Raw genomic sequence first — 25,796 nt, 5'->3', positions numbered from 1 at the left:
GGAAGAGCAGCCAGTGCTCCATCTCCTTCCTGTTAAATAGAGTCTAGCTGGCTGTGTAGCCCAGGCTGGCCTTCTGTGTGTGCATGCTGTGAGTCTAGGTGCACTATCACACCCTGTTCATATCCTGCCATCCCTGAACACTGATAGACCGTTGACTAGGATTTCAGAACACTGGCCAAATAAATCTAAATCTTGGGGTAGTTGGCCAAGCATGAACAGTTTCCAAGGTACCCAAGGTAATCCAGGTTCAGCTATAGTTAAAAAACCACCTAATTAAGTCCAGAGGTGGTGGCACATGCCTTTAATCCAGCATTTGGGAGGCAGAGGCAGGTGGATCTCTGTCAGTTCGAAGCCAGCCTGGTCTACAAAGCAAGTTCCAGGATATCCAGGGCTACACAGAGAAACCCTGTCTCAAAAAAACCATAAAACAAAACAAAACTACTAAATTAAGATAAAATGCTGGCAGCTGTGCCCGTTTCTTCTACTCTCACCAGGTCTCAGTCCTCTTCCTACCTCTGCTTTCCCCAGCTTCCAGTTCCACTCATTGTCTGGTGAGCTTCCTCAGCCTCAGTGGGTGCTGTGGATGGGGAGCTGTGGGCAAAGCTGCCTGCCTGTGGTCTTCTGTCCTCTCTGCATGCACTTCCTGTTGGTGATCTGGAAGGTGTGAGGGGCAACCTGTCTGCCACCCAGGTGGATGCAGCATCACAAATCCTGCTTGTGCTAGGTGATAGCTACATTTTATGTATGGGAAACAGACACACAGGTGTAGATGTTCTCTCAAGGTTACATGACTAGTTACTTGTCAGTGGGATTTTATCTAGGCAGTCTATGCTCTGAACCACCATGCTGGGCTAGGGAGAGGGCAGAAATTTCGCCTTTGTGGGGCAGGCTCTGAATGTAGAGGTCCTGGGGCATACCTATACTGGGATGGTTATGTCTAGTTTTCTTAAATTCTTTCCTTTAACACTTATTTTTAAACCCACTTAAAACCATTTTGTTTTTCTTCTTTCCATAGGTGGTGATTGGACTCTAGACCATGTGCCTAGGTAGTTTTTCCTTTCTCCGCAGCTCCACTCCCCCAGCAGCGCTCACCACACCCTTGTTCTGAGAACCTCACTAAGGTATGATGTCTAGGTTGACCTGAGCTGGCCTTGAAGAGCTGAGTTTGACTACAATAGAGCTTTTGTTGTTTGTTGGGTTTCATTTTGGTGGTAAAATGCAACAAATCTCCGTTTTAAATGTACAGTGGCATTAAGTACATTTGCAGTTATGTAGCCATCAACACCATTCATCACCTAATTCTGTCTGTGTCCCCTACACTCTTGGCAACCTTCATCCTACTTTCTGTCTGAATTTGCCAGCTTTAAGGATGTCATGTAAATGGGACCATTCAGTGTTTGTCTTAGTGTATTTTGGCTTATATCTCTAATGTCTCCAAGATTTGTTCATATTGTAGAATGTCCAGAAGTCCTTTTCTCCCCACTCCTTCCCTCCTTTCCTCTCTTCAGTTATATGAAGAGAATACAAGACTTTATCCTACCACTGAGCTATATCCCTGACCCCCATCCTTTTCAGGCTGAGTAACATTTCATATTTTATATTTTGTTAATCTTTTCATTCATTGATAAATACTTGGGTTGCCCTACCTTTGGGTGCTGTAATGTGGCTGCTATGAATGACTATGTAGCTATTTTGAGGCCTTGCAGTATGTGTGTTTTGTATGTGTTTATTTGGAGGCGGGGTCTTGTTCTGTAGCTCAAGCTAGCCTTGAATTTGACTCCTGCTTCAGCCTCCTGAATACTGAGAGGGAAGAAGGAAGAAAGCTACATGGTTGATAGCACATGGAATAGGGAATGGGGAGAGATGGGAAAGGGAAGAGTACACATAGTTCCAGTTTTCCGGTTTGATTGAACGGTGATGTGAAGTGATAGGCATTCAGTAGAGACACACTTCTAATCTGGATTCCCATCATTCTCTGGCTGTTGCTGGGCAGTGGCAGTGAGCCTCAGTTCCTGGTCAGCTAGCCATGAGATCACATATGGTACAGTGTATTGTGTGACCAACCTATGATGCTTAGTAAGCCTCTTTGTCTGCTTTCTATTGCTGTTGCTGTAAGACTGAGTAATGTATAAGCAGTGGTTTATTTGGCTCATGGTTCTAGAGGTTCTAGAGGCTGGGCAGTCCAAGGTTAGAGGGCCATATCTCTAGTGAAGATTGGTGTGCTGTATAAGATGAACTAGTAGACATGTATGTGAGACAATCCCACCACTTTTACTAAGAACCACTCCTGCCTTTATTTATCCACTCATGAGAGCAGAATCCTTATGGGCTAGTCTTACCCCAGACTCACACAGTCCCACCCCAGACTGTGTGGATTCCCTAGCCCTTAGGAGGAAGAAGCAGTAGGATCAGGAATAAGGTCACCTTTGGCTGAATGAGACATTGTGTCACCTTCTGAACACCAAAGAAAGAAAAATCAAGTCCTACCCCTTTAATGCTGTCGCTTTGGTCATTAAATTTCAGTGTGAATTGTGAAGGAAACATTCTAACTGATAAGTAGGCTAGGTATCTTACTTCTGTTTGTCTTTGAGATAGTGTCTCATGTAGCCCAAGTTGGCCTTAAACTCCTAGTATTTACTGCTTCCACCTCCAAGTGTTGGTGTTATAGACATGGACTTCCATATCACCATATCAGGGCTATATTAAAAACAAAACATTTATTGTTTAGTATTTAGTATGCATGCACTTTATGGTGTGTGTGTGTGTGTGTGTGTGTGTGTGTGTGTGTGTGTGTGTGTGTGTGAAGAAGAAGAAGAAGAAGACAGACAGTTTTGAGGAGTGGGTTCTTTTCACTGTGTGGTCAATCTTGGGTCAGGTTTGGCAGTCTTCACCCACAAGATTGTCCTACCAACCCCTAGGCTTACATTTTTTATTTACATTTTCAATTTAAAATAAATGAGTTTTCTGCAGCATAATCCCATTGTAAGCTGAGGAACTTCTGTGCATGTGTTGGAGTGGCTGAGAAAAGCCCCTTCTTACATTAGTGTCTACTCTTGTGGCAACGACAGAAATCCCCAAGACTAGCAGTATGTCCTTATGTTCCAGGAGCAGCATTTCAGCTTGGGAATCTTTGTGACTCGCTTGCTTTGGGAGATGAGATGAATAAGGGACAGCTCCAGAACCACCAAACAGTGATGCCCGAGATGGGCCAGAGGTCCTGTGGGATAGCCACTTTCTCCTCTCAGGAATGGAGATTTGGTTTCCAGCAAGTCTGAGATGATTGGTTTCTTGCTTACTTTTGAGAGATCCTTGCTACCAAGACATGATGCTTTTACAAGGTTTGGTGGAAGGGACTCTTTAAAATGATGTGTGAGCAGAGATTACCGTCTCCTTTTCTCTCAAGTGTCTGCCTTCTGTTCTCTCAAGTGCTGAGATCTGTTTGCAAGTAAGGCAAGGCAAAGTAAGTGCAGATTACAGTCTCAGGTTTTATCCACACCCAGCTCTTTGACTTTGTTGCCTAGTCCTAGTTTCTACTTCTCATGTCGGCTTTATAATCTGTATAAATTCTGTTTTCTTTTTAATTTTCATTATTTTTATTTTATGTATATGGGTATTTTTGTCTACATGTACATCTGTATACCATGTGTGTGCCTGGTGTCCTCAGATGCCGGAAAAAAAATGTTATATCTCCTGGAACTAGAATTACAGACAGACAGTTGTTAACCTAGGTCAAATAGGAGTCAAACTTGGGTCCTCTAGAAGAATAGCCAGTGCTCTTAACCATGAGCCATCTATACAAACTCTTTTTCATTTTCTTGCAACACAGCAGTTTTATTGTGGGAAAACCATACAGCACTTTTACAATACATAATTTAGTGGGATTTAGTGTGTTCATAGAGTTGTATCCCTTTATGATTAAGGATCAACTTATGCCTTCCTTCTGGGTCCTAGCTCCTAGTTTTTAGAGCTAGCCTCCCATCTTCACTAGCTTCTCACTGATCTCATGCTCAGACAGATGTCCTTATTCTTGGGACGTTGGCCACTAGGTGTTTTTTCACGATGACATAGATTTAATCAGTTTCTGTAGAGATCCAGGAACCATAGACAAGGAATACCCTTTCAGATAGACCCTATCCTACTCACAAGGCCTATCACCTCAAAAACCTTTCTTTATGAAAGTTCCAGGGTCCAGGTGTGGGCAAGTGATAAAGGGTCTGTTCAGTATGCATAGGGACCTGTGTTAGTCTTAGAAACCACACACAGACATGCTGCATATTTACCAAATACTTGGCAGGTAATAAACTTACTGGGGAATCTGTGCTATCCTTGAATAATCTCAGCTCTGAAGAAATGATCTTGTGAGATTCTAGTGGTGGATCACCTTCAGTAAACACAGTGGGGCTTGTGAACCAATAAGGGAATGGATGGTAATGTATGTTAGTGGTCATGAGCGCTGTGAAAACACAAGGCAGAATAAAGGGCTGGAGATTAGGGATAGGGTGATAATGGAGAGTACCCACATAGATGAAAGATTTGTAGGACATGCAGAAGTGAGCCCACAGGGACCTAGAACAAGAACCTTCTTGTCTTCATTTTCTTTTCATCTTGTCTCTCTGTGTAGCCAAGGCTAGCCTCCAACTCAGCCTCCTAGGTTATGGGATTATAGGTGTGCACCAAGTGGCAGGACTTGCAGATCAGAGAGAGCAGGAAATGTACATGTTCTGAGGCAGGAGCATTGCCAGAATGCTTGAGGAATGGTAAGGAGATTTATGGGTACCATGACAGACTTGATATGACAGAATCTTATGGGAAAGATACACCAGTGAGATCCAGCAGGCTGTAAAAGCTGCAGGGAAGACTGGAGCTTATTCACGATGAGACAAGATGGTGTTGGAGTAGGATAAGAGGAAGGCGATTGCCTGACTTACATTTTCTTTTTTTTTTTAAAGATTTATTTATTTATTGTGTATACAGTATTCTGCCTACATGCATGCCTGCAGGCCAGAAGAAGGCACCAGATTTCATTACAGATGGTAGTGAGCCACCATGTGGTTATTGGAAATTGAACTCAGGACCTTTAGAGGAGCAGGCGGTGCTCTTAACCTCTGAGCCATCTCTCCAGCCCCGGACTTACATTTCCAAGCAGCATCTAGCTGTTATGTTGACCCTAGCTATTACAGGCCAGGGCAGAGTCCAGGTAGGAATCCAGAAGTGATGCTGTTGCTGGTAGTGAGAAATGGCTGAATTTGGATGTATCTTCAATAGCACATGGTGTTTCCTTGTGGGTTATGTGGAAGCTATGAAAAGGGGGAAAAGTGGCTCAGCACCCAGAAGGATGGCAGTGCCATTGACTGAGGACGGATGCATGTGCGAGGAAGTCAGAGTTGCTAGTAGGTCTGCTAGGTGAGGAGTCTACTAGACATCCAATAGAGTGCCGATTAATAAAAAATAATAAAGTCTCTTACCGAAGACTTGTTAAGGCAGGAAAACTAACATTTTACTGAAACAACTGTAACAATGGCGCTAGGGTGCCTTCCATAGGAATCCCACGTCTCAGTGTGCCTTCAGCATTGTCTCCATGAGCACCAGGTTTGTAACCTGTGGATAAACTCCCCTCGCTGAGCCCTAGTTTTCCGTGTGTAAAATCAAGAGGTTGGACTAGAATAGTGTCCTAGAAACAACCAGAAGGCTTCGACCCAGCCCTATTGAGTTGGAATTGCTGTACCTGGAGCCTGAGGCTCTGTTTCAGTCATTTGCATGCTGTTGTTACTATTGCTACTATTTTTATTTTACATGTATTGCATTTTCTTTCTTTGTGTGTACATTTTCAGAGATACCATGGCACATGTGTGGAAGGCAGAGAACAACCTGTAGGAGTTGCTTCTTACCTTCCGCTAAAGGCCCATTTTTCTTTGGGCCACCAGCTCACAAAAAGCAACACAGACTTCTTACTAATTATGGAAGCTCAGCCTATAGCTTAGGCTTGTCCCTAACTAGTTCTTAGAACTTAAATTAACTCACATTTTTAAGTCTATATTCTTTTGTGTGGCTCAGTTACCTTTACTCTGTACCTCATTCTGCTTCTTCCACATCTTGGCTGGCGACTCAGCCTTTCTTCCTCTCCAAGTCCTCTCTGCCCCGACAAATTCCACCTAACCTCTTCCTGGTTAGCGAATGGCCATTCCGCTCTTTATTAAACCAATCATAGTGGCACATCTTTACACAGTGTAAAGTGGTTGGTGCTTTACCTGCTCAGCCATCTGCTGGCCTCTGTTGATTGTGCTTTACAGGCAGACCCGCAGCAGTCTACAGTGGCACTCGGAAGCCACCAGACATGCTCATTTTGGAGTTCCTTTTCTATTCTTACATCCTGTGTGATGCCCATGCTTGCCATGGAACAACTATTTTATAAATAAATATATATATATACATATATATATATATATATGTATATATACACACACATACATACTTATCTAAGGCTGAGACTTCTTAGGCTTCTTTTTTCCAATTGTTTGAGCATTAGGTGTATCATGGAGCGAAACGTTAGCCACTCGCTCACTCAGAACATGTGGTTTTTTGGTTCACTTGACCTATAAGCAAGTCTAGTTTATGTTCAGGAGAGTAGTGATATGTAGGGTCTGTTATCCACCTTCAGAGTCAGTACTTATGCAGGGGTTTATTAGATGTGCATAAATTTGCCCAGCTGTTGTAGCCTTGCCTGTTCAAGGACTCAGAAGTCCTTAAGGCCAGTTTAATTTTGCATTTTAATCAGAGTCTGGCAGCACAGTGGGGAGAAAGCCAGTTCTTAGGGCTCATAATTTGTTATTTCAGCTCCACCTTTACTAGTCTGGGACTTGGTTCTGGGTCTGGAAATATGCACCCCTCCCCATGTTTCCTTTGATCTAGGTAGTGATTTTGCTCACTTACTTTGAATACCATCCATGGAAGCAATGTCTCTCTGACCAATGTCCTTGCCAGAGTCCAGGCTGAAGCTCCCCCAGGTCTTGGGAGCAGTGACGTGTTCTTGAGTGTGCTTGGTCACTCAGCCTTTCTTTTGTCTTCCAGGTACAGAAGTTCTCTGTCCTTCCCCTACCTCAACAGTCTCCTCCTCTTCTCCTCCTCCTCCTCCTCCCTCCTCCTCCTCCTCCTCCTCCTCCTCTTCTTTTTCTTCTTCGCAGGGTTTCTCTGTGTATCCTTGGCTATCCTAGAATCTCTCTGTAGACCAGGTTGGCCTCAAGATCTGCCTCTCCTGAGTACTGGGATTAAAGCCACTACTGCTTGACTAATTCTTAACCATTATAAGGAATCACTGAGCATAGATTTGTGTCAGTATGTAAACTGGCCATTATATGGGGGACAGAATCAAGAGTTCACCAACAGATGGTAAGAAGCATTTCTTTTCTTCCTTCTTCCTTGCTTCCTCCTCTCCCGTCCTCCCTGCCTGCCTGGTCCAAAAAAATCATGACATACTTTGAAGATAACTCAGTTTTGTGGTCATAGAGTACAGTGGTCCCAACTCATGCGAGCAGCTCCCTGTGTCAGTCTACATCCGTGCATGCTTCCCTGACTGTCCAACAGAGCATACTAAGTAAACATAGACCAAGCTAGATCTAATGTACGTATGGCTTTTGTGTGTTACTTGGGCTCAAACCCAAGTCCTTATACATGCTAGGCATGTCTTCCTCTGCTAAGGACTCAGCTCCTGTATGTGTTTTGCCTATAATAACTTCAGTATATTTTCTGTTATGTCACCTCTTATTTGTCTGTATGTATCAGTTTAGTAAGAATCAAAGTACCTTCTTTTCTGTTATTTTGATGAGCGAACTTCTACTTTAGTTACACTTTTTCCTTTCCCCCAAATGTTCATTTCTGAGGATGAAATGGTTATATATAATCCTTGGCTTTCACTCTCCTGTCATTTGTGTGTGTGCATGTGCATGCTTGAGTACTTTCGCTGGTCCCTCCCATCTGTTCCATAACTCTACTCTTTCCTCAGGACCTCTTCTGTGCCGATATGTCCTTCCTTCCTCTCTCTTTCTTTTTCTTTTTTCCCCCCTCTTTTTCCTTCCATGTCTTTTATTGTACTGGAGATTGAACTTTTTTTATTTAAAGTTGCCTGGGCAGGTCTTGAACTTGCAATGAAATAATGTTGTTTTTCAAAGGAAACATTATAAACTGATAACCAGGTATCTTAGGGTTTCTATTTCTGTGATAAACTCCATGACCAAAGCAACATTTTTTGAGGAAAAGGGTTTATTTAACCTTATAGCTTTTAAGTCTATCATTGAGGGAAGCCAGGGCAGGAACTGATGCAGAGGCCATGCAGAAATGCTGCTTACCTGCTTGCTCCTTGTGGCTTACATATCCTGTTTGCTTGCTTGCTTTTTTTTTTTTTTTTCTTTTTCAAGACAGGGTTTCTCTAGTAGCTCAGGCTGTTCTGGAATTCCCTTTGCAGACCAGACTGGCCTTGAACTCACAGAAATCCTCCTGCCTCTACTTCCCTAAGATTAAAGACAGGCGCCACCACCTCCGAGCTCAGAAAAAAAAATTTAGAGCAAGAATATAGATTTTAGGCTGACCTCAGACATAACTCCTGGTCAACCTCCTCCACCTCGTAGAGTGCTGGAATTTCAGGTGTGCACCACCGCACCTGTGTTTGTTTTCTTATTTTTGAGATGAAGTCTTGATATATAACCCCTATCTAGCCTTCTTTTCTCAATCCTCCTGCCTCAGTCCTCCCAAGAGGTGAGACTGTAGGTGACACCACTCCTGTCACTAGCTCTGACTTTTTGACCATTCTCAGCAAACTCCTGAGATTTTTCTGAGTGGAGAGCAGGACATATTCAGATTTAATAACTCTTCATCAAGCCCCTGTCATTTTCTGGTGGAGGACACTGAGCTCGAGCAAATCATTCCCTGTCAACCACTGATCCTCTTCTCACACTCTTCCACCTGTTCCACCTCTCTTCCACTTCCTTTCCCCTAGGCATTGGAAGGCAGAACGAAAGGGAGGGGAACCTCTGGAGCAGGAGTCCTGAAGGCATTTCCTCACAGCTGTGCTGCCCCACACTTCAGTTCTCTTGGCATTGTGTTGTGGGATGTATTTACCTGTATCTGCCTGTTGTCTATGGACTCCAGCACCTAGTCAGGAGACAAATAACTGTTGTTTAAACCTTCATCTTATTCCAGTGGGGCAGTCTGCTGACCTGTGTGTAAATAACTGATTTTACTTTGTCATTGTCCACCATAACTGGATGTGAGAAGTCCTAGGCAGGGAGCTATGCTTTGTTGAGGGTCTGGGCTGTGGGTGCTTGTGATGTGAGAAACCAAACCCACAAACTTGGGTGGAAAGAGAAACACTTTCATCATGTCATCTGCCTCCCTTGTGGTTCTAATTGCCCTTTCTATTTTCTCCCTTTTAAAACTTAAGAGCAATTTCTTAGTGTGACAGATGTTTTCAGAAATAACTTGTTAGTAATTCCATACCCTAAACAATTAGTTTTCTTTTCAATCATAGATACTTAATGTTATAATTATGATATGATAATACTTTTGTATTAGTCTTTTTTCCCCCCTCAAGACAGGGTTTCACTGTAGCTTTGGAGCCTGTTCTGGAACTAGCTGGCCTCGAACTCACAGAGATCCACCTGCTTTTGCCTCCCTAGTGCTGGGATTAAAGGCCTGCGCCACCATGCCACCTGGCTCTGTATTAGTCTTTTTTAAAGTTAGCAAGTAGTTTTCTTTGTTGTTGTGTAGACATGTTTTTGTTGACTACACAATAGTCAAATACTTAGTGTCTCCCCCCCCCCTTTGTTTTGTTTTGTTTTTCAAGACAGTTTTCTCTTTAGCTTTGGAACCTGTCCTGGAACTCGCTCTGTAGACCAGGCTCACTCAAACTCACAGAGATCCGCTTGCCTCTGCCTCCCATGTGCTGGGGTTGAAGGCAGATGCCACCACCACCCACAACTGCCTGGCTAATCATTCCCCTTTCTTTCTTTTTTTTTAAATTTTTTAAAAAATATTTTTTTATTTATTATGTATACAATATTATATCTGTGTGTATGTCTGCAGGCCAGAAGAGGGCGCCAGACCTCTTTACAGATGGTTGTGAGCCACCATGTTGTTGCTGGGAATTGAACTCAGGACCTTTGGAAGAACAGGCAATGAATGCTCTTACCCTCTGAGCCATCTTTCCAGCCCCCTCATTCCCCTTTCTTAAGTGTTTAGTCTAGGCCTTGAGTCTTTTATATAAGAAAGGATAATCTTGAATTTATGATCCTCCTGCTTCCACCTCTGAAGTGCTAGAATTATAAGTATTCTTCACCCACGTGGTTCACATCCTCTCACATTTTATTTGGTGCTAGAATTAGAATGACAAAGTCCTTCTGTGGATGCTAGCACCCAGATGGAGGGATCCATCCCCTAGGCATTGGTAGCTCTACTTGCATGATATTTTCTATTTTTATTTCATTGTTTTTCTTTATTAAGAAGACTGGATGGAGCCAGCTGGGTGTTGGTGGCTGCACACGCCTTTAATTCCAGCACACAGGAGGCAGAGGCAGACAGATCTCTGTGAATTCGAGGGCAGCCTGGTCTGCAGAGTGAGTTCCAGTACAAGCTCCAAAGCTACAGAGAAACCCTGTCTCGAACCCCCCCCCCCCAAACAAACCCAAAACAAACAAACAAACAAGAAACAAGAAGGCTGGAGAGTTGGCTCAGCAGTTAAGAACACTTGTTCTTGCAGAGGATCCCAACTGATTCCTAGCACCGTCTAGTGGCTCACAACCTTCTATAATGGGATTCTTTGTCCCCTGCTTACCTACATAGGCACTAGGCTCATACATGGTACACAGATGAACATGTGACCAAAACACACATACACATTTTTAAAAATGTTAAAAAAGAGATTTTAGAAGTAGAAGCAATAGCAACATTTGGGCGCATGGTGAGGCACACCTTGGATTCCAGCATTTGAGAGGCAGAGGCAGGCAGGTCTCTGTGAGTTAGAAGAAAGCTGGCTCTACATATTGAGTTCCAGAACAACCCTGTCTCAAAAATCAGAAGAATGAGGAGGAAAAGAAAGCCTGGAGAGAGGAAGGAGGACAGGAGAAGAGAGAGAACATATATGGATATGAGCATACATGCATGCTACAAAGATTCTCAGAGACTCTGGGCAGTGTTAGAGAGGACTCTATGCAACATTAGCTCCTGATATTTGTGTGTGTTAAATATGCGAGTCACCCAGAGAGTCACCAGTGAGATAGAGGTAGTGAGGGCAGAGGTGATGGGGAGGCCTCAGGGGTGTGGCCCAGTTGGATAAGAGGACATCTTCCCTCTCTTTTGGTTATGTCATAGGACCAGCCAGAAATGTCCAAATATTGAAGGTTAAGACCTTCCAGGTAAGCTTATCACTCTTTAGCCTTCTCTTTTTAGCCTCCCCTACCTTTCAGCAGGTCAGATACCTCTTAGGGTGATATTCAGGTATGTGACTTCCTACTATAGAAAGTGGGGTTCTACAGGGGCGGGCCAGCTGCATGTATGCGTTGGGCGATGACTATTCAGTACAGATGATATAGGACAGTTCAGTATGGCCCTGCTGGTCATTGATTATGTGCTTTGTTTCTCTTGTAGCTCTTGTCAGCATCCAGCCATGGGGGATATGAAAACCCCAGATTTTGATGACCTTCTGGCTGCCTTTGACATCCCAGATCCCACAAGTCTTGATGCCAAGGAGGCCATCCAGACACCCAGTGAGGAGAATGAAAGTCCCCTGAAGTCTTCAGGCATGTGTATGGATGAGAATGTGTCCTTGTCTCACTCAGGATCAGCCCCAGATGTGCCGGCTGTGAGTGTCATTGTCAAGAACACCAGCCGCCAAGAGTCATTTGAAGCAGAGAAAGACCACATTGCTCCAAGTCTCCTTCACAATGGATTTCGGGGTTCAGACCTGCCTCCAGACTCCCACCACTGTGGAAAGTTTGATTCTACTTTCATAAATGGAGACAGTGCTAGGAGTTTCACAAGCAAGCTGGAGCCTTCCAAGTCAGAGCCATTACCCACCTTTAACCAGTTTAGCCCAATCTCTAGCCCAGAACCCGAGGATCCTGTCAAAGATAGTGGGTTTGGGATAAAGTCCAAGCACTCTGATAGTTATTTCCCACCTCCTGCTGGGTGTGGAGCTGTGGGGGGCCCAGTGTTGGAAGCTCTGGGTAAGTTCCCAGTCCCGGAGCTACACATGTTTGATCACTTTTGTAAGAAAGAACCCAAACCAGAACCCTTGCCTTTGGAGAGCCAGCAGGAGCAGGAGCGGGGTGGGCCGAAGGTGGTGGAGCCCCACAAAGATCTGGATTCCAGTCGGTTCTTTGGGGAAGCATTACAATTCAATAGTCACTCTAGCAATAGTATTGGAGAGCCTAAGAAACTTGCTACAGAGCTTAGTGCTTGCTCCTCTGTTCCACCTAGGCAGCGTCTGAAGCCAGCCCATTCCAAACTATCTTCTTGTGTTGCAGCCTTGGTGGCCCTACAGGCTAAAAGAGTGGCCAATGTCACCAAGGAGGATCAGCCTGGTCACACAAAAGATTTCTCAGGGCCCACTAAAGAGGGTTCTAAAGGCAGCCCCAAAATGCCCAAGTCACCAAAGAGTCCCCGGAGCCCTCTGGAGGCCACTAGAAAAAATATCAAGCCATCAGACAGCCCTCGGAGCATCTGCAGTGATAGTAGCAGCAAAGGGTCTCCTTCTGTGGCTGCCAGCTCCCCACCAGCAATTCCCAAAGTCAGAATCAAAACAATTAAGACGTCATCAGGGGAAATCAAACGGACTGTTACAAGGATCCTGCCAGACCCTGATGATCCAAGTAAGTCCCCTGTTGAGTCACCTGTAGGGAGCACCATTGCTGAGACCCCCAGTGAGGTGCCAGGGGATGAGGGCACAGCCCTGCCTGTGGAAGAGCACTTTCATGAGGCGGGCATAAATTCAGGGAGCCCCCACAGTGACAGAAAAGGGGATGAGAGCGTGACAAAGGCCAGTGATTCGACATCTCCCTGCCGTGGCTCTGGGCCCCGGGCCCCGAAAGGTGCTGCCTTGAATTCCCAGGCGAGTAAGAAGCAACAGAGCACAGCTCTTCCGGCATCAGCCCTGGCCTCTGCCAGTCTGCTGCCCAAAGCTGTGCACCTGGCCAACTTGAACCTGGTCCCTCACAGTGTTGCTGCGTCTGTGACTGCCAAGTCCTCAGCACAGAGACGGAGCCAGCCTCAGGTCACGCAAATGACAGTGCCCCTGGTCCACCAGGTGAAGAAGGCCGCCCCTCTAATCGTGGAGGTCTTCAACAAGGTCCTCCATAGCTCTAACCCTGTGCCCCTCTATGCGCCAAATCTCAGCCCACCTGCAGACAGCAGAATCCACGTGCCGGCCAGTGGGTACTGCTGCCTGGAGTGTGGAGACGCGTTTGCCTTAGAGAAGAGCCTGAGCCAGCACTACAGCCGGCGGAGCGTCCACATTGAGGTGCTGTGTACACTTTGCTCTAAGACGCTGCTCTTCTTCAACAAGTGCAGTCTGCTTCGGCATGCCCGTGACCACAAGAGCAAGGGACTTGTCATGCAGTGCTCGCAGCTGCTTGTGAAGCCCATCTCTGCGGACCAGATGTTTGTGACAGCTCCTGTGAACGCCACAGCACCAGCAACCCCAGCCGCTTCTTCCTCTCCCAAACCCAGCCCCACTTCAGGCAATGCCAACTCTGCAATTCCAGCCTTGCCACTTTACCCAGACCCAGTGAGGCTCATCCGGTATGGAACCAAATGTCCTGAATGTCACAAGCAGATGCGAGACTATATGGTCCTGGCTGCACATTTCCAGAGGACAACAGAGGAAACTGAGGGGCTGGTAAGTAGACTATCACTATGCTAGGTTCCAGAATGGGGACTAGAGAAAGTCCTGTTAATGTTTGAGCGGTAGCAGAATCTTAGAGGACATCTGACTTAATAGTAGTGTATCACCAGAATATATAGTGCTTGGTTTTTATTTGGAAAGGTATCCTACCCATACCGGTGGAATGCCTGAAGATCTAGCAAGTTTAGCTAGGGGTGGAATTATATGCTTATAATTCCAGTACTTAAAAGGCTAAGGCAGAAGGATCATGAGTTTGAGGCCAGTCTGGGTTATAGCAAGACTCTGTCTTTATGGACATGTCCCATGTTCTACTCCCACTCAGATTGGCAGTTGTTTGGTCCAAATTCAGGCCTGTGAGGGCTTGGCTTGGGTGGTCTCTTTCTGGCCTCTAGCAGATGGCAGCATGGTTTTGGCCAAAGAACCTAGGGATAGGGATAAGTGAATTGCTGCCTTGTCCCTCAGTATGTTTTCTAAGAACTGCGTCTCTAAGTCATAGCTGTTGAGCAGAGCCTGTTTGGAGACAGGGCCAGAGGCAAGGCTGAGGTGAAAGGGAAAGTGGGCAGGCACTCAGTCCCATGCAGAAGCTTTGCATGTCTCCGTCCTTCATCTCTAGAAGAGGAGTTGAGCTTTTCTGCTTGTTCTGATTGCTAGTTGTAACTGGTGAGATATGTGGTTTATTTTGTAAGGTACTTGGTGCTGTGCCTTTAGTGCCCTTTATTGCTGGCAGATTCTGTCAGGGAGACAGCTTTGAGTTATGGTTGTACATAGATATAATCCCAACATGTTGGAGCTGGAGGCAGGAGGGCCATGTAATAACTTTTATCTTTAAAAAACAGAAATACCTCCAAATTGGTCTGTGTGTGCGTGTGTCTGTGAATGTGCAAGCATGCACATTCATGCAGATTACAAAGAGCATAAAATTTCTTCTTATTTCCTTGACACGGGGTCTTTCTGAATTGGAAGCTCACTATTTTGCTTAGGTTGGATGCACAGCGAGCTTCCAGGATCTGCCCATTTCTACCTCTAAAACTGGGGTTACACTCACGCACAGTCACAGCATTTTTACCTGGGTACTGTCTAATTCAGGTCCTCGTGCTTGTGCAGCAAGTGCTCTTACCCATTGAGACATCTTTTCCATCTTTAGGGTTACTTTCATGATAAGCCTCTTTACAATGCTTCCCTTAAGGTATATTAGTTTGCTTTCTATTGCATGATAAAGACTATTATCACTGACTAGAGAGCTGGCTCAGTGACTAAGAGCATTTGTTGCTCTTGAAGAGGACCCAGATTTGATACCTGGCACCTACATGTTGGCTCACAAACACTCATAACTTCAATTTCAGGGGATTTGACACACTCCTGACCTCCAAAGGCACCAGGCATGCACACTATACATATATGTACATACAGGCAGAAGCTCATACATGTAAAAATAAAACATAAAAGGTCAGGCGTGGTGGCACACACATATGGATCCAGCACTGGAGACGCAGGCAGGTGGATCTCTGGAGCTCGAGGCTAGCCTGGTCTACCTGGGGTGGGCCCTTCCATGTTAGTCATTAAGAAAATACCCTATAGACTTGCCTACGGGCATCTGATGGAGGCATTTACTTGTGTCAGGTTAGCAGAAGAACAGCCAGGATACAGGACTGCAGAGACCTAGGAGAACAGAGAGCTCCTTTCACTTCAGTCCAGCCCAGGTCACTGCCAGGCTCTGTATCTCCGGGGATGCTAACAGGAGGGAGTCATGACTTCCTCTAGGAGTTCATGGTGATAGCAAAAGCAGCAGTGCACCCAAACTTGTGCTATGTGTGACAGACTATTGAGATTAAACAAGGTTAAAAATCTAGTTCTGTTGCTGACATCGGAGGGACTAATTCATAGTGGCAGCAGGCATAGGGACAATCTTGTGCTGTGTCAGTCAGATTGGGCCTGTAAGGTGGGGAGAGGGTGTTCTGGCTATGGGGGACACAGGTCAGAGTTATGCAGGTAAGGAGCAGGATATTGTTAGGTGTGGTTGGCCATGTGCTTGGTAGAGGCAGAAGTTGAGCTTCTGCAGAGAACTTGTGTGAAGTGGCCAGGGAGTGCCGTAGGGTCACTATCTTAGTCAGTGCTCTATTGATAAGTAAGGAGATACAATGACAATGGCAACTCTTATAAAAGAAAGCATTTGCCTGGCAGTGGTAGTGCACACCTTTAATCCTAACACTCGGAGCCAGAGGCAGGCGGCTTGGTCTACAAAGTGAGTTCCAGGACAGCCAGGATTGTTACACAGAAAAACTCTATCTCAAAAAAAAAAAGAAAAAAAAAAAGAAAAAAGAAAAGGGGGGCAGGCATTTAATTGGGACTTGCTTACAGTTTGAGAGGTTTCATCCATTATCCTCACAGTAGGTTAAGGGGGTGAGTGGAGCATGGCAGGAGGCAGGCAGACATGGTTGCGGAGAGATAGCTGAGGGCTACATCTAGATCTGCAGGCAGCAGGAAGAGAGAGCACTGGGACTGATTTGAGTTTTTGGAGACCCCAAAGCCCACCTTCAGTGACACCTCTTCCAACAAGGCCACACCTCCTAATCCCTTTCAAGTAGTGCCACCCCTTGATGACCAAGCATTCAGATGTGTGAACCCTTTGGGGCCGTTCTTGCTCAAACCACCAGTCACTGTGCAGCCTCTCATCTTCATCTTTTCTGTCCCATTTTCTTGTGATGAGTCATGGAGTGTGGTCAGCACCCTCTCTAGGGCTTCCATGCTCTTGTTTGTCCCAGTTGAGCTAGGACTCTGAGTTTGATCCTTGAAGATCTTTAGTCATGGAGGTCTGGTGTCTGGGCCTGTGATGTTTTCCACATTGCTTTTTACCCAAATTCTAAAGTCTTGTGTAGGTAGAAATCAGAGCATAGAATCAGGGCTGGCACCAATCTCACACCACCCCTTCCCTGTGTCACTCTGTCCTGTGAGAGCTACATAAAAGCACAGTCCAGACATGTTTGCAGAGACTGTGCTTGGAAGGCTGCTGGGTTTCTCTCAGCCCAGCTTGACTCCTTCACAGTATCTTCTGTTGCTAAATGTGGCTTTTAGGGAGGAAGACTTGAGATCAGGAGTTAGCCTTGATGGTCACTGGGCTTGGGTTCCATTGACAGTACCAGTATCAGGCCACATAGGCAGGGCAAAGGGTACTGAGACAGGTGGGGTGCAGCTCCCTACCAAGTGAGGAACAGCGTGCTTGGATTTATGTCTTCCTCCTGGAAGTCTGCGCCTGAAGAAGCAAAGCTGTCTCCCTCTGCATTGACTAGGGGCTGGGGAATGGGTGGGGCACTTTTCATACCTTCCCTTACATTCTAAGCCATTCAATTAGTACAGAATGTCAGCACAGAGGGAATGTATCATCATCATTATTTTCTTCTCATCTGTCTTGGTTTTTTGTTTTGTTTTGTCTTGTTTGAGACAGAGCCTCTCTACATAGCTCTGACTGTCCTAGAACTTACTATGTAGACTAGACTGTCCTTAAATTCAGAGTTCCACCTGCCTCTTTCTCCCAGGTACTAGGATTAAAGGCGTGTGCCACTATGCCTGGTAGAGTGTGTATCTTCCTGTTCTTAAGCTTTTGTTTAACTATATTGTCATCACACCTAGTAAAATTAATAACATTCTTTAATATTACCCAATACAGATCTACACTTAAGCTTTTCTAATTATATTAAAAAATCTTACAATGGGCTTTTTATTTTTATTATTTATCTATTTATTTTTGAAGCAGTGTCTCATATATCTCTCTCTGGCTAGCCCCTATTTACTCTAGCCAAAGCGGGCCTTGAATTCCTGATCTTCCTCACAAGTGCTAGGAATACAGGTATGCCCCCACCATATCTAGCTTTTTAGCAGATGGGTTTCCCTAAGTAATCCAGACTGGCCTCAGACTCACGACCCTCCTGCCAAGTGCTAAGGTCACAGGTGTGTGCCATTATGTTTGCCTTATTCGTTTGCTAGCTTGCTTGTTTGATTTTGTTTGTGTTTATAGTACAGGGCTTCTAGTGTAGAACCTCAAACATGCAAGGCCAGCTTTCCGCCTCTGACGTATATCCCTGGCCTGAGTCTGTATTCTGTCCTGGACCTCTCACAAGTCACATATTGGTCTATTTTCTTTCTTTTTTCTTGTTATTGCTTTGGTTTTGGTTTTATTGAAACAGGGTATCACTCAGTATGTAACCACAGCCGTTCTGGGATTCTAGGTATGAACTGCCTGACCGTAGTCAGCTGGTGACAGCACATGTCCCCACTCCACCCCACCTGTGTCATTTGCTTTCTTGGTGTTTTTTCCCTAGACCTGCCAGGTATGCCAGATGCTGCTGCCAAACCAATGTAGTTTCTGTGCACACCAGCGGATTCATGCCCACAAGTCCCCCTACTGCTGCCCGGAGTGTGGTGTCCTCTGTCGCTCTGCCTACTTCCAGACTCACGTAAAGGAGAATTGCCTACACTATGCTCGAAAAGTGGGCTACAGGTGGGTGCTCCCTGGCTCACTGTCCTGGAATTGCCCAATGGCAAGTCCTTTTTCCAGACAGGAACTTGTTTTAAGAACCCAGACTGTGTATGTGTGTGTTGGGGGTGGGGTGCTGATGAGATGGAGCTCAGCTTTACCCACTGATATGGTAATGACCTGAGTTTATACACTTTGCCGACATGTAGGAGAGAAACAACTTCTGTGGATTGCCCTCTGATCTATACATCCATGCCATGAGACATGCATGTGTGCCTGTGTGCACACGCGAGCATACACACAAATAAATGCAGGGTTTTTTGTTTTGTTTTGTTTTTGTTAGTTTTCTAAAGATCCCCAACAGGACAATAGGAAGATGGTTCACTAGATAAAGCAGTTGCCACACAAGTGTGAGGACCTAAATTCAGATTCCCAGACCTTCTGTAAAACTGGGTGTAGTAGCATGTATTTACAGTTCCAGTGCTTTCATGGTGAAATGGCTGCAGGTAGGAGAAAGCCTGGAAACTTGCAGCAAGAGCAGTGAACAACGGAGAGACCCTATCTCAAGGTAGGAGGCAAGGACTGTCCCTGAGGTTGTTCTCCAACCTCCACACTCGTGCTTTTCCATGCCCACACAGTGATACATGACCACCTTCATACTGACACACAAACGCACACACATCTCACACACATACAGCCAAATAGGACAAGAATGTTGGCTAGTGGGCATGAGATGTAGCTGAGTTGGTAGAATGCTTAACTAGCATGTTTGGAAGGCCTGGATTTGATCCCTAGCGCCGTATAAAATAACTGGCCATGATAGCACATGCCTGTTAATCCTAGTACTTAGGAGACAGGAAGATCAGGAGTTCAAGGCTGGCGTGGGCTACCTGAGACCTTGCCTCAAAGAAAGAAACAAAAGCAATGCTGGCTGGTGGGTGAATAGACATTTTGTTTTATAGAGGAAAGGAAGGACAAGAGAGAGAAAGTGAGTTTTTAAAAAGTTAAGTATTAAGCCAGGTACAGAGGTACACTCTTGTAATTCTGGAATTTGGGAAGTAGACGCAGGGGGATCAAGCACTCATGGTAATCCTTGGACACTTAGCAAATTCAAGGCTAGCCAATACCACTGGAGACCATTTCTTAAAAAACACAAGAACATGACTAGGGAGATGGCTCAGTAACAGAGTATATGCCATGCAAGCATGGATCCCCATGAACGCACACAAATACAGGCAGGAGTCCCAGCACCCAGGAAAGCAGAGACAGTGGATCCTCAGCGCAAGCATCCTCGCTAGAGTAGTGGAATTGGCACACTCTGGGTTCAGTGGAAGACCCTGCCTCAATAACAGTCAAGAGTGATAGAGGAGGATACCACGGTCAACCACAGGTTGCTGTACACTGTATATGTGCGTGTGCCCACACAGGTAAATGTGCTTACACTTGCTACCTACACATATAAGTGATAGAGGAAGATACCACTATCAACCTCAGGTCGCTGCACACACTACATGTATCTGTGTGCGCCCACACATGTAGGAGGAGGGCCTGCTTGTTTGTCCTGGCTGCCCAGAACTGAAATAATCACAGAAACTGTATTAATTAAAACACTACTTGGCCCATTAGCTCTGGCTTCTTATTGGCTAACTTCTATCTTAATTTAACCCATTTCTATAATCTGTGTATCACCACCTGGCAATGGCTTACTGGCAAAGATTTGGCATGTCTGACCCTGGTGGCTTCATGATGTCTCTCTGACTCCGCCCTTCTTTCTCCCAGCAGTCAGTCCAGTCCTCCCCACCTAGCTCTGCTCCGCCCTGCCTTGTTCTGCTGTAGGCTCAAAGCAGTTCTTTATTTATTAATGATAATCACAGCACACAGAGGGGATTCCTACATCACACACAGGTAAATGTGCTTTTGCATGCCACCTACATATATAAAAAAGTTTAAAAAAAACCTCAAAACACAAAAATCAAATTAAATATTAGAATAAATAGCCTTAAAGGGGAAGAGTATATTTAGTTCTCTGTCAATTTGTCTAACTCCCTCCTTCTTGGTTTTGTTTTTTTCTTTATTCCTTTTTGCCCTGTCTTATTCTGTAGGTCTGGTTGACCTAAAATTGTATCTCTCTTTTCTTTGCTTTCTGATTGTGCACATATATTATACACTCACATCCATAGACATACATACACACACACACACACACACATACTGTGTACATGTGCAACAACCACACAACCACACCTGGCATTTTCCTTGATTTTTATTATTATTATTTTGAGACAGGTGTTGGCCTAGACCTCTATATTACACAGGCCAGTTTCAAATTCACAGCCACCTTCCTTGTCTTAGCCTCCCAAACGCTGGGGTACAAGTGGTACTGCCATGCCTAGCTTGTTAGTTTGGTTTTTAAAAGTATAAACGTTTGGTGGAACATTGGAGACACATGCTTGTAATTGGATCTCGGGAAGTAAAGGCGTGAAGGTTAAGAGGAACTAAAATCCAGGAGCTAGAAAGGAATGAAATAGCAGTTAAGAGCCCTGACAGGTCTTCCAGAGAGCCTGCATTCAGTTCTCACACTCGTGTGGCAGCTAACAGCTATCTGTAACTCTATTTCCAGGGGGTCTGATGCTGTCTTTTGGCTTCCAAAATACTAGATACACATGGTGTATAGTCATATACACAAACAAAACCCCCATACATATAAAATAAAAATAAACCTGACCAAAAAAGGAGTTTAAAGCTGGGCAATGATGGCAGAGCCAGGGGTGTTTGTGTGAGTTCTAGGATAGCCAGAGATACACAGGGAAAAGCCAGTCTCAGAAAAAAAGAAGTTCAAGGCTGCGGGCTAGAGAGATGGCTCTGTGGCTAAGAGCACTTACTGCTCTTGCAGAGGAACTGAATTTTGTTTCCTGTATTCATATCACAACTACCCTGTAACTTCAGCTACAGGGATTCAGTGCCATCCTTTGGCTTCTGTGGGCATGCATACATGAGGCATATACATAGATGCACACACATACACATTAGCAAAAATAAAAACTGAAAAGATTTTCAAAGGGGATTCAAGGTTACCCTGAGGTTTATTGAGACTGTTTCAAAATCCACCCCCCCCAACACACTCATGCATGCGTGCACGAGCGCATGGTAATTATAACTCAGAATGGTCAGGAAAGTTTCTGAAAGGAGATTGTCTTAGTTACTGTTCTATTGCTGTGATGAAACACCATGATCAAGGTAACTTACAGAAGAAGCATTTAACTGGGGGCTTGCTTACAGTTAAGAGACAGCTAGCAGTTAAGAACACATAATGCTCTTGCAGAGGATCTGAGTTTGGTTCCCAACACCCATACTGAAGGGCTCACAACCACCTGTGACTTTGACTCCCTCTTCTGGCCTCTGTAGACATTGAACTCACATGCATAAACCCATACACAGACACATACCCATAATTAAAAATAAAATCCTTTTTCTAAAACAAAACAAAATAAAAGCTCCCAGTAACTTTTAAACTTTGACTTAAGTTTATGCAGCTAATTCTAAGGTCAGATCTAATCTAATAGCAATTCATACACCAAAATATTTAGGGGTGTGTGTCTTTTTCTTTCATCTTGTTTTGTTGTTATTTTGAGACAAAGTCTCATTATATGGCCCTGGCTGGAACTTGCTATGTAGGTCTGCCTCTGACTCCCAAGTGCTGGAACTAAAGGTGTGTGCAGTCATACCCAGCACCAAGTTACTTCTATTCTGATCTCTTCTCCTAAATTCTAGGGCTTGAACCCAGAGCTTCAAGTGTTAGGCAAGTGCTCGCTCACAGAGATGCGACTCCGCCTCTCTCTCTGAACCTTTCGTTCTAGACAGTCCCAATTGCATGGTTGCTGCACAGCTCCACACTTTTATTTTACTTTCTTTAAGAATAAAAAAAGATAGGCCAGGCAGTGGTGGCGTACTCCTTTAATAACCCCAGCACTTGGATGGCAGAGGCAGGAGGATCTCTATGAGTTCCAGGCCAGCTTAGTCTGCCAAGTGAGTTCCAGTACAGCTAAGGCTGTTATACAGAGAAACCCTGTCTTGAAACATGCCCTCCCCTGAAAAAAAAGAAAAAGGAAAAGAAAAAGAATAAAAACATAGAATGTATTAAAAGCAATTAAGTTATCAAGCCTTTTTATAAGGAATGCCATGTAAAACATTGTTCTGAGAAGAGTGATGTTAAAATGTCCAACAGACTAGGGTTAATCGCAGAAGATACATGCTAATAAAGGGCAGTGGTGGTGCACACCTTTAATCCTAGCACTCAGGAGGCAGAGGCAGGAGGATCTCAGTGAGGTCCAGGCCAACCTGGTCTACAGAGCTGGTTGCAGGACAGCAGGGGCTACACAGAGAAACCCTGTCTTGGAGGAGAACAAGTTGGGGAGGTATGTAAGTTCCTCAGCTATTATCTTTTTACAAAAGAGATTTTTTTATGAATATGTGTCTGTGTATACCAGATGTGTACAGATGCCAGAAGAGAGTGTCTCATACCTTGGGGCTGGAGTTAGAGGTGGTTGGAGCTGCCTCAGGGGCTGCTGCAAGTGCTAAGAACTGACTGAACTTGACACCTTGACCACTGAGCCATCTCTTGAACCCCTTTATTATTTATTGATTTTTTTATTGTAGTGTTTGCTTGATTTTGTTTGTTTGTTTTGTTTTGTTTTTGAGATAGGGTCTCTCTGTACAGCTCTGGCTGTCCTGGAACTCACTCTGTAGACCAGGCTGGCCTTAAACTCGAGGCCAGCCTGGTCTACAAGAGCTAGTTCCAAGACAGGCTCCAAAGGTACAGAGAAACCCTGTCTCGGGGAAAAAAAAATAACATTCTTAGATCGGCCTTACTATTTTGAGACCTTTAAAAGTCAAAAGTAAATTGAGTACAGAATTAGAATATATTAAGAGCTTGTTTCTGGTGACAGTGGCACTTCATGTCGAGCCAGCTAGAAGCACTAGTGTGTTCTAGAAGTCTCAGGACCAATGCAGGAAAGTCCAAGAGCCCAAGACAGCTTTCCTGGGTACCAGAAAGAGACCCACCTGCCTCTGCCTCCTAAGTGCTGGGATTAAAGGCGTGCGCCACTAAAACAGGGTTTTACGTAGTGCAAATTGGACAAAAACTCACAATGTAACCAAAGCCGGTTTCAGATTCATGGCAATCTGCCTGCCTTGGCCTTCTGTGTGCTGGGTTGGCTGGAGGGAGCCACACACCACCTGCTTCCTTTCTTTGGAGTGAACACATAGGAGTAACTGAAATTGAAATGAAATTTATACCCTGGCAGCCCATATATGGCGGTTCTGTTGAACTTGTCCATGTTAGGTTTCATGGTCTAAGTTGATGAGGACGACTCTTTCTCAGGAGGGCACCAGATCTCATTACTGATGGTTGTGAGCCACCATGTAGTTGCTGGAAACTGAACTCAGCTCCTAACTGCTGAGCCATTCTCCAGCCCCATAGGGGTAACTAGGAATACCAAATTCAAATTCTGCGGTTAACTTTTTGAAGCACTGGCAGACTGTTTTTCAAAGCTGCGGTCCCATTTTAAATCCCTACCATAGGGTATGAAGTTTTTATCTTTTGGTCTTTGCCGACATTTGTTACTGAGTTCCTTGTTAGATGTATGAATTGCAGATATTTCTTCCCATTCTCCCAGTGCTAATGCTGTTTACTAATTTCTAAAAAGATAACTGTTCCATTTTACTGAATGCTACTACAGACTTTTATAATATTAGTTTGTATTTTGTATTCTTTCTGTTTTTCTTTTTTAAGGACAATGCTAAAAAGCTTGAACATCAAGTATATGTGTCTGTTATATAATTTGTATGCATTTTCTATAAAGTATATGTACGCATTTATATGTTTTAGGAAATTAAAGTTTTGATTGATTTTATCCTTTTGATAATTTCTTATGTGTATACAATGTATTTTGATTCATCTCCTCTTTTCTCCCATTTCTGTCAGCCTTTCTCCATCCCTACCAGTCTCTTTTCTAGATTCACATGACTTAGTTCATTCTATGAGCTATTTAGTTTAACCAGCATCATCTGTGTGAGCATTGAATTGGAACTATCCATTGATCCCAATGGGATCCCCAAGACCCAAACTGAAGGCAATGACTTCCCCTCTCCCTGAATTTCTCAATAGCAAATAGTTGAGCAGTGAGTGATATATGTTCCTCCTCCCCAACCTCTCCTCCCTCCTTACCTATAGAGGAGTCCATTTTTCCTTTTTTTTTTCTCTTCTCTTTCTTTTGGGTCTTGAGACACGGTTTCTCTGTGTAGGCGTAGCTGTCCCGGAGCTCACTCTGTAGACCAGGCTGGCCTCAAACTCACAGAGATCCGCCTGCCTCTGCCTCCCGAGTGCTGGGATTAAAGGTGTGTACCACCACTGCTGGCCTGAGGAGCCCATTCTTATGCAGACCCAGCTACCAATACCTGGTGCTATGAGTTCCTGATGGCAGTGGCTGTGTCTTGTTCAGAAGATGGCATCAAACAGCGCTTTTTCCTACCTTTTAACCCTTAGATTCTCTTTTTAAATTTAATTTTATATTTTCAAAATTAATTTTGCTTATTATGGGATTTTGTCTGCTTATAAATTTATGAACAATATGCATGCTTGGTATCCACAGAGACCAGAAGAAGGTGTCAGATCCCCTGGAACTAGAGTTACAGATGGTTGTGAACCCCCATATGGTACTAGGAATCAAACCCAGTCCTAAGAGCAGCCAGTGCTTTTAACTGCAGAACCATCTCTCCAGCTGTCTCATTCCTCCTGCTCTCTTTCCCACAAATGGCTTAGAATTTTAAAACTTAATCTATCCTTTTTAAATAATTTGGAATTTATTCAATGATGTCATAAGAAAGCACAATTACACTATAAGTAGTTTTATATTGTTTTCTTATTGCTGATAATGGACAGCGTTAAATATTATACACTTATTTCTTTCAAAACTACATGTTTTGTAGCATATAATTATAAAATTGTCTTCTCTTTTAAAATTTGGTTATGGGATAGAAGCACTTCTGTTGATTTAGGTATGTGCACATGGGTGTCATTGTGTGTGTGTGTGTGTGTGTGTGGGGGGGGGGGCCTGTGAACAACTTATGGTAGTCGGTAGTTTCCTGCCATTTGGATTCTGAGAATTGAACTCAGGTTATCAAGTTTGACAGTAAGAACCTATGCATGCCTAACCATCTTGCTGGCCTGGAACTGAACTTGTAATGTTATTTCATTGATTTAAAATGTAACAGCTGCATTATATTGCAGCTACAGAACTGTTCCTTGCTCACAATAATCCAGCATGGTGTTGCCCTAGAGGACTTCCTGTTCTCTAGGGCTAATTGTTTGAACAGTGGTCTCGGCAATGGGCATCACATTCCTGTCTGCAAGGAGCCATCCCTAACTTCCTGGTGGCA

The 25,796-nt window shown here is 44.4% G+C and overlaps 1 protein-coding gene across 4 annotated transcripts in view; it reads left to right on the top strand.

Moving 5' to 3' along the window:
* Window positions 1-25,796, top strand: part of Znf592 (zinc finger protein 592) — a 51,164-nt gene that overhangs the window by 17,322 nt on the left and 8,046 nt on the right. For 3 of the 4 annotated variants that reach the window (XM_050153922.1, XM_050153923.1, XM_050153924.1), the window contains 3 exons: window positions 1,016-1,121; window positions 11,635-13,882; window positions 18,205-18,383. In XM_050153922.1, coding sequence (XP_050009879.1) covers window positions 11,654-13,882; window positions 18,205-18,383 — 2,408 coding nt within the window. In that variant the 5' untranslated portion in view covers window positions 1,016-1,121; window positions 11,635-11,653. The remainder of the gene's footprint in view (window positions 1-1,015; window positions 1,122-11,634; window positions 13,883-18,204; window positions 18,384-25,796) is intronic. The other variant, XM_050153925.1, reaches the window with a different exon arrangement.

This window comes from Alexandromys fortis, unplaced genomic scaffold (assembly GCF_014885135.2).
Source record: "Alexandromys fortis isolate MF-2015 unplaced genomic scaffold, M_Fortis_MF-2015_v1.1 scaffold_86, whole genome shotgun sequence".
Lineage (NCBI taxonomy): Eukaryota > Metazoa > Chordata > Mammalia > Rodentia > Cricetidae > Alexandromys > Alexandromys fortis.
Note: the sequence above shows the minus strand (reverse complement) of the source record. Positions and strands in the feature narration are given on the sequence as shown.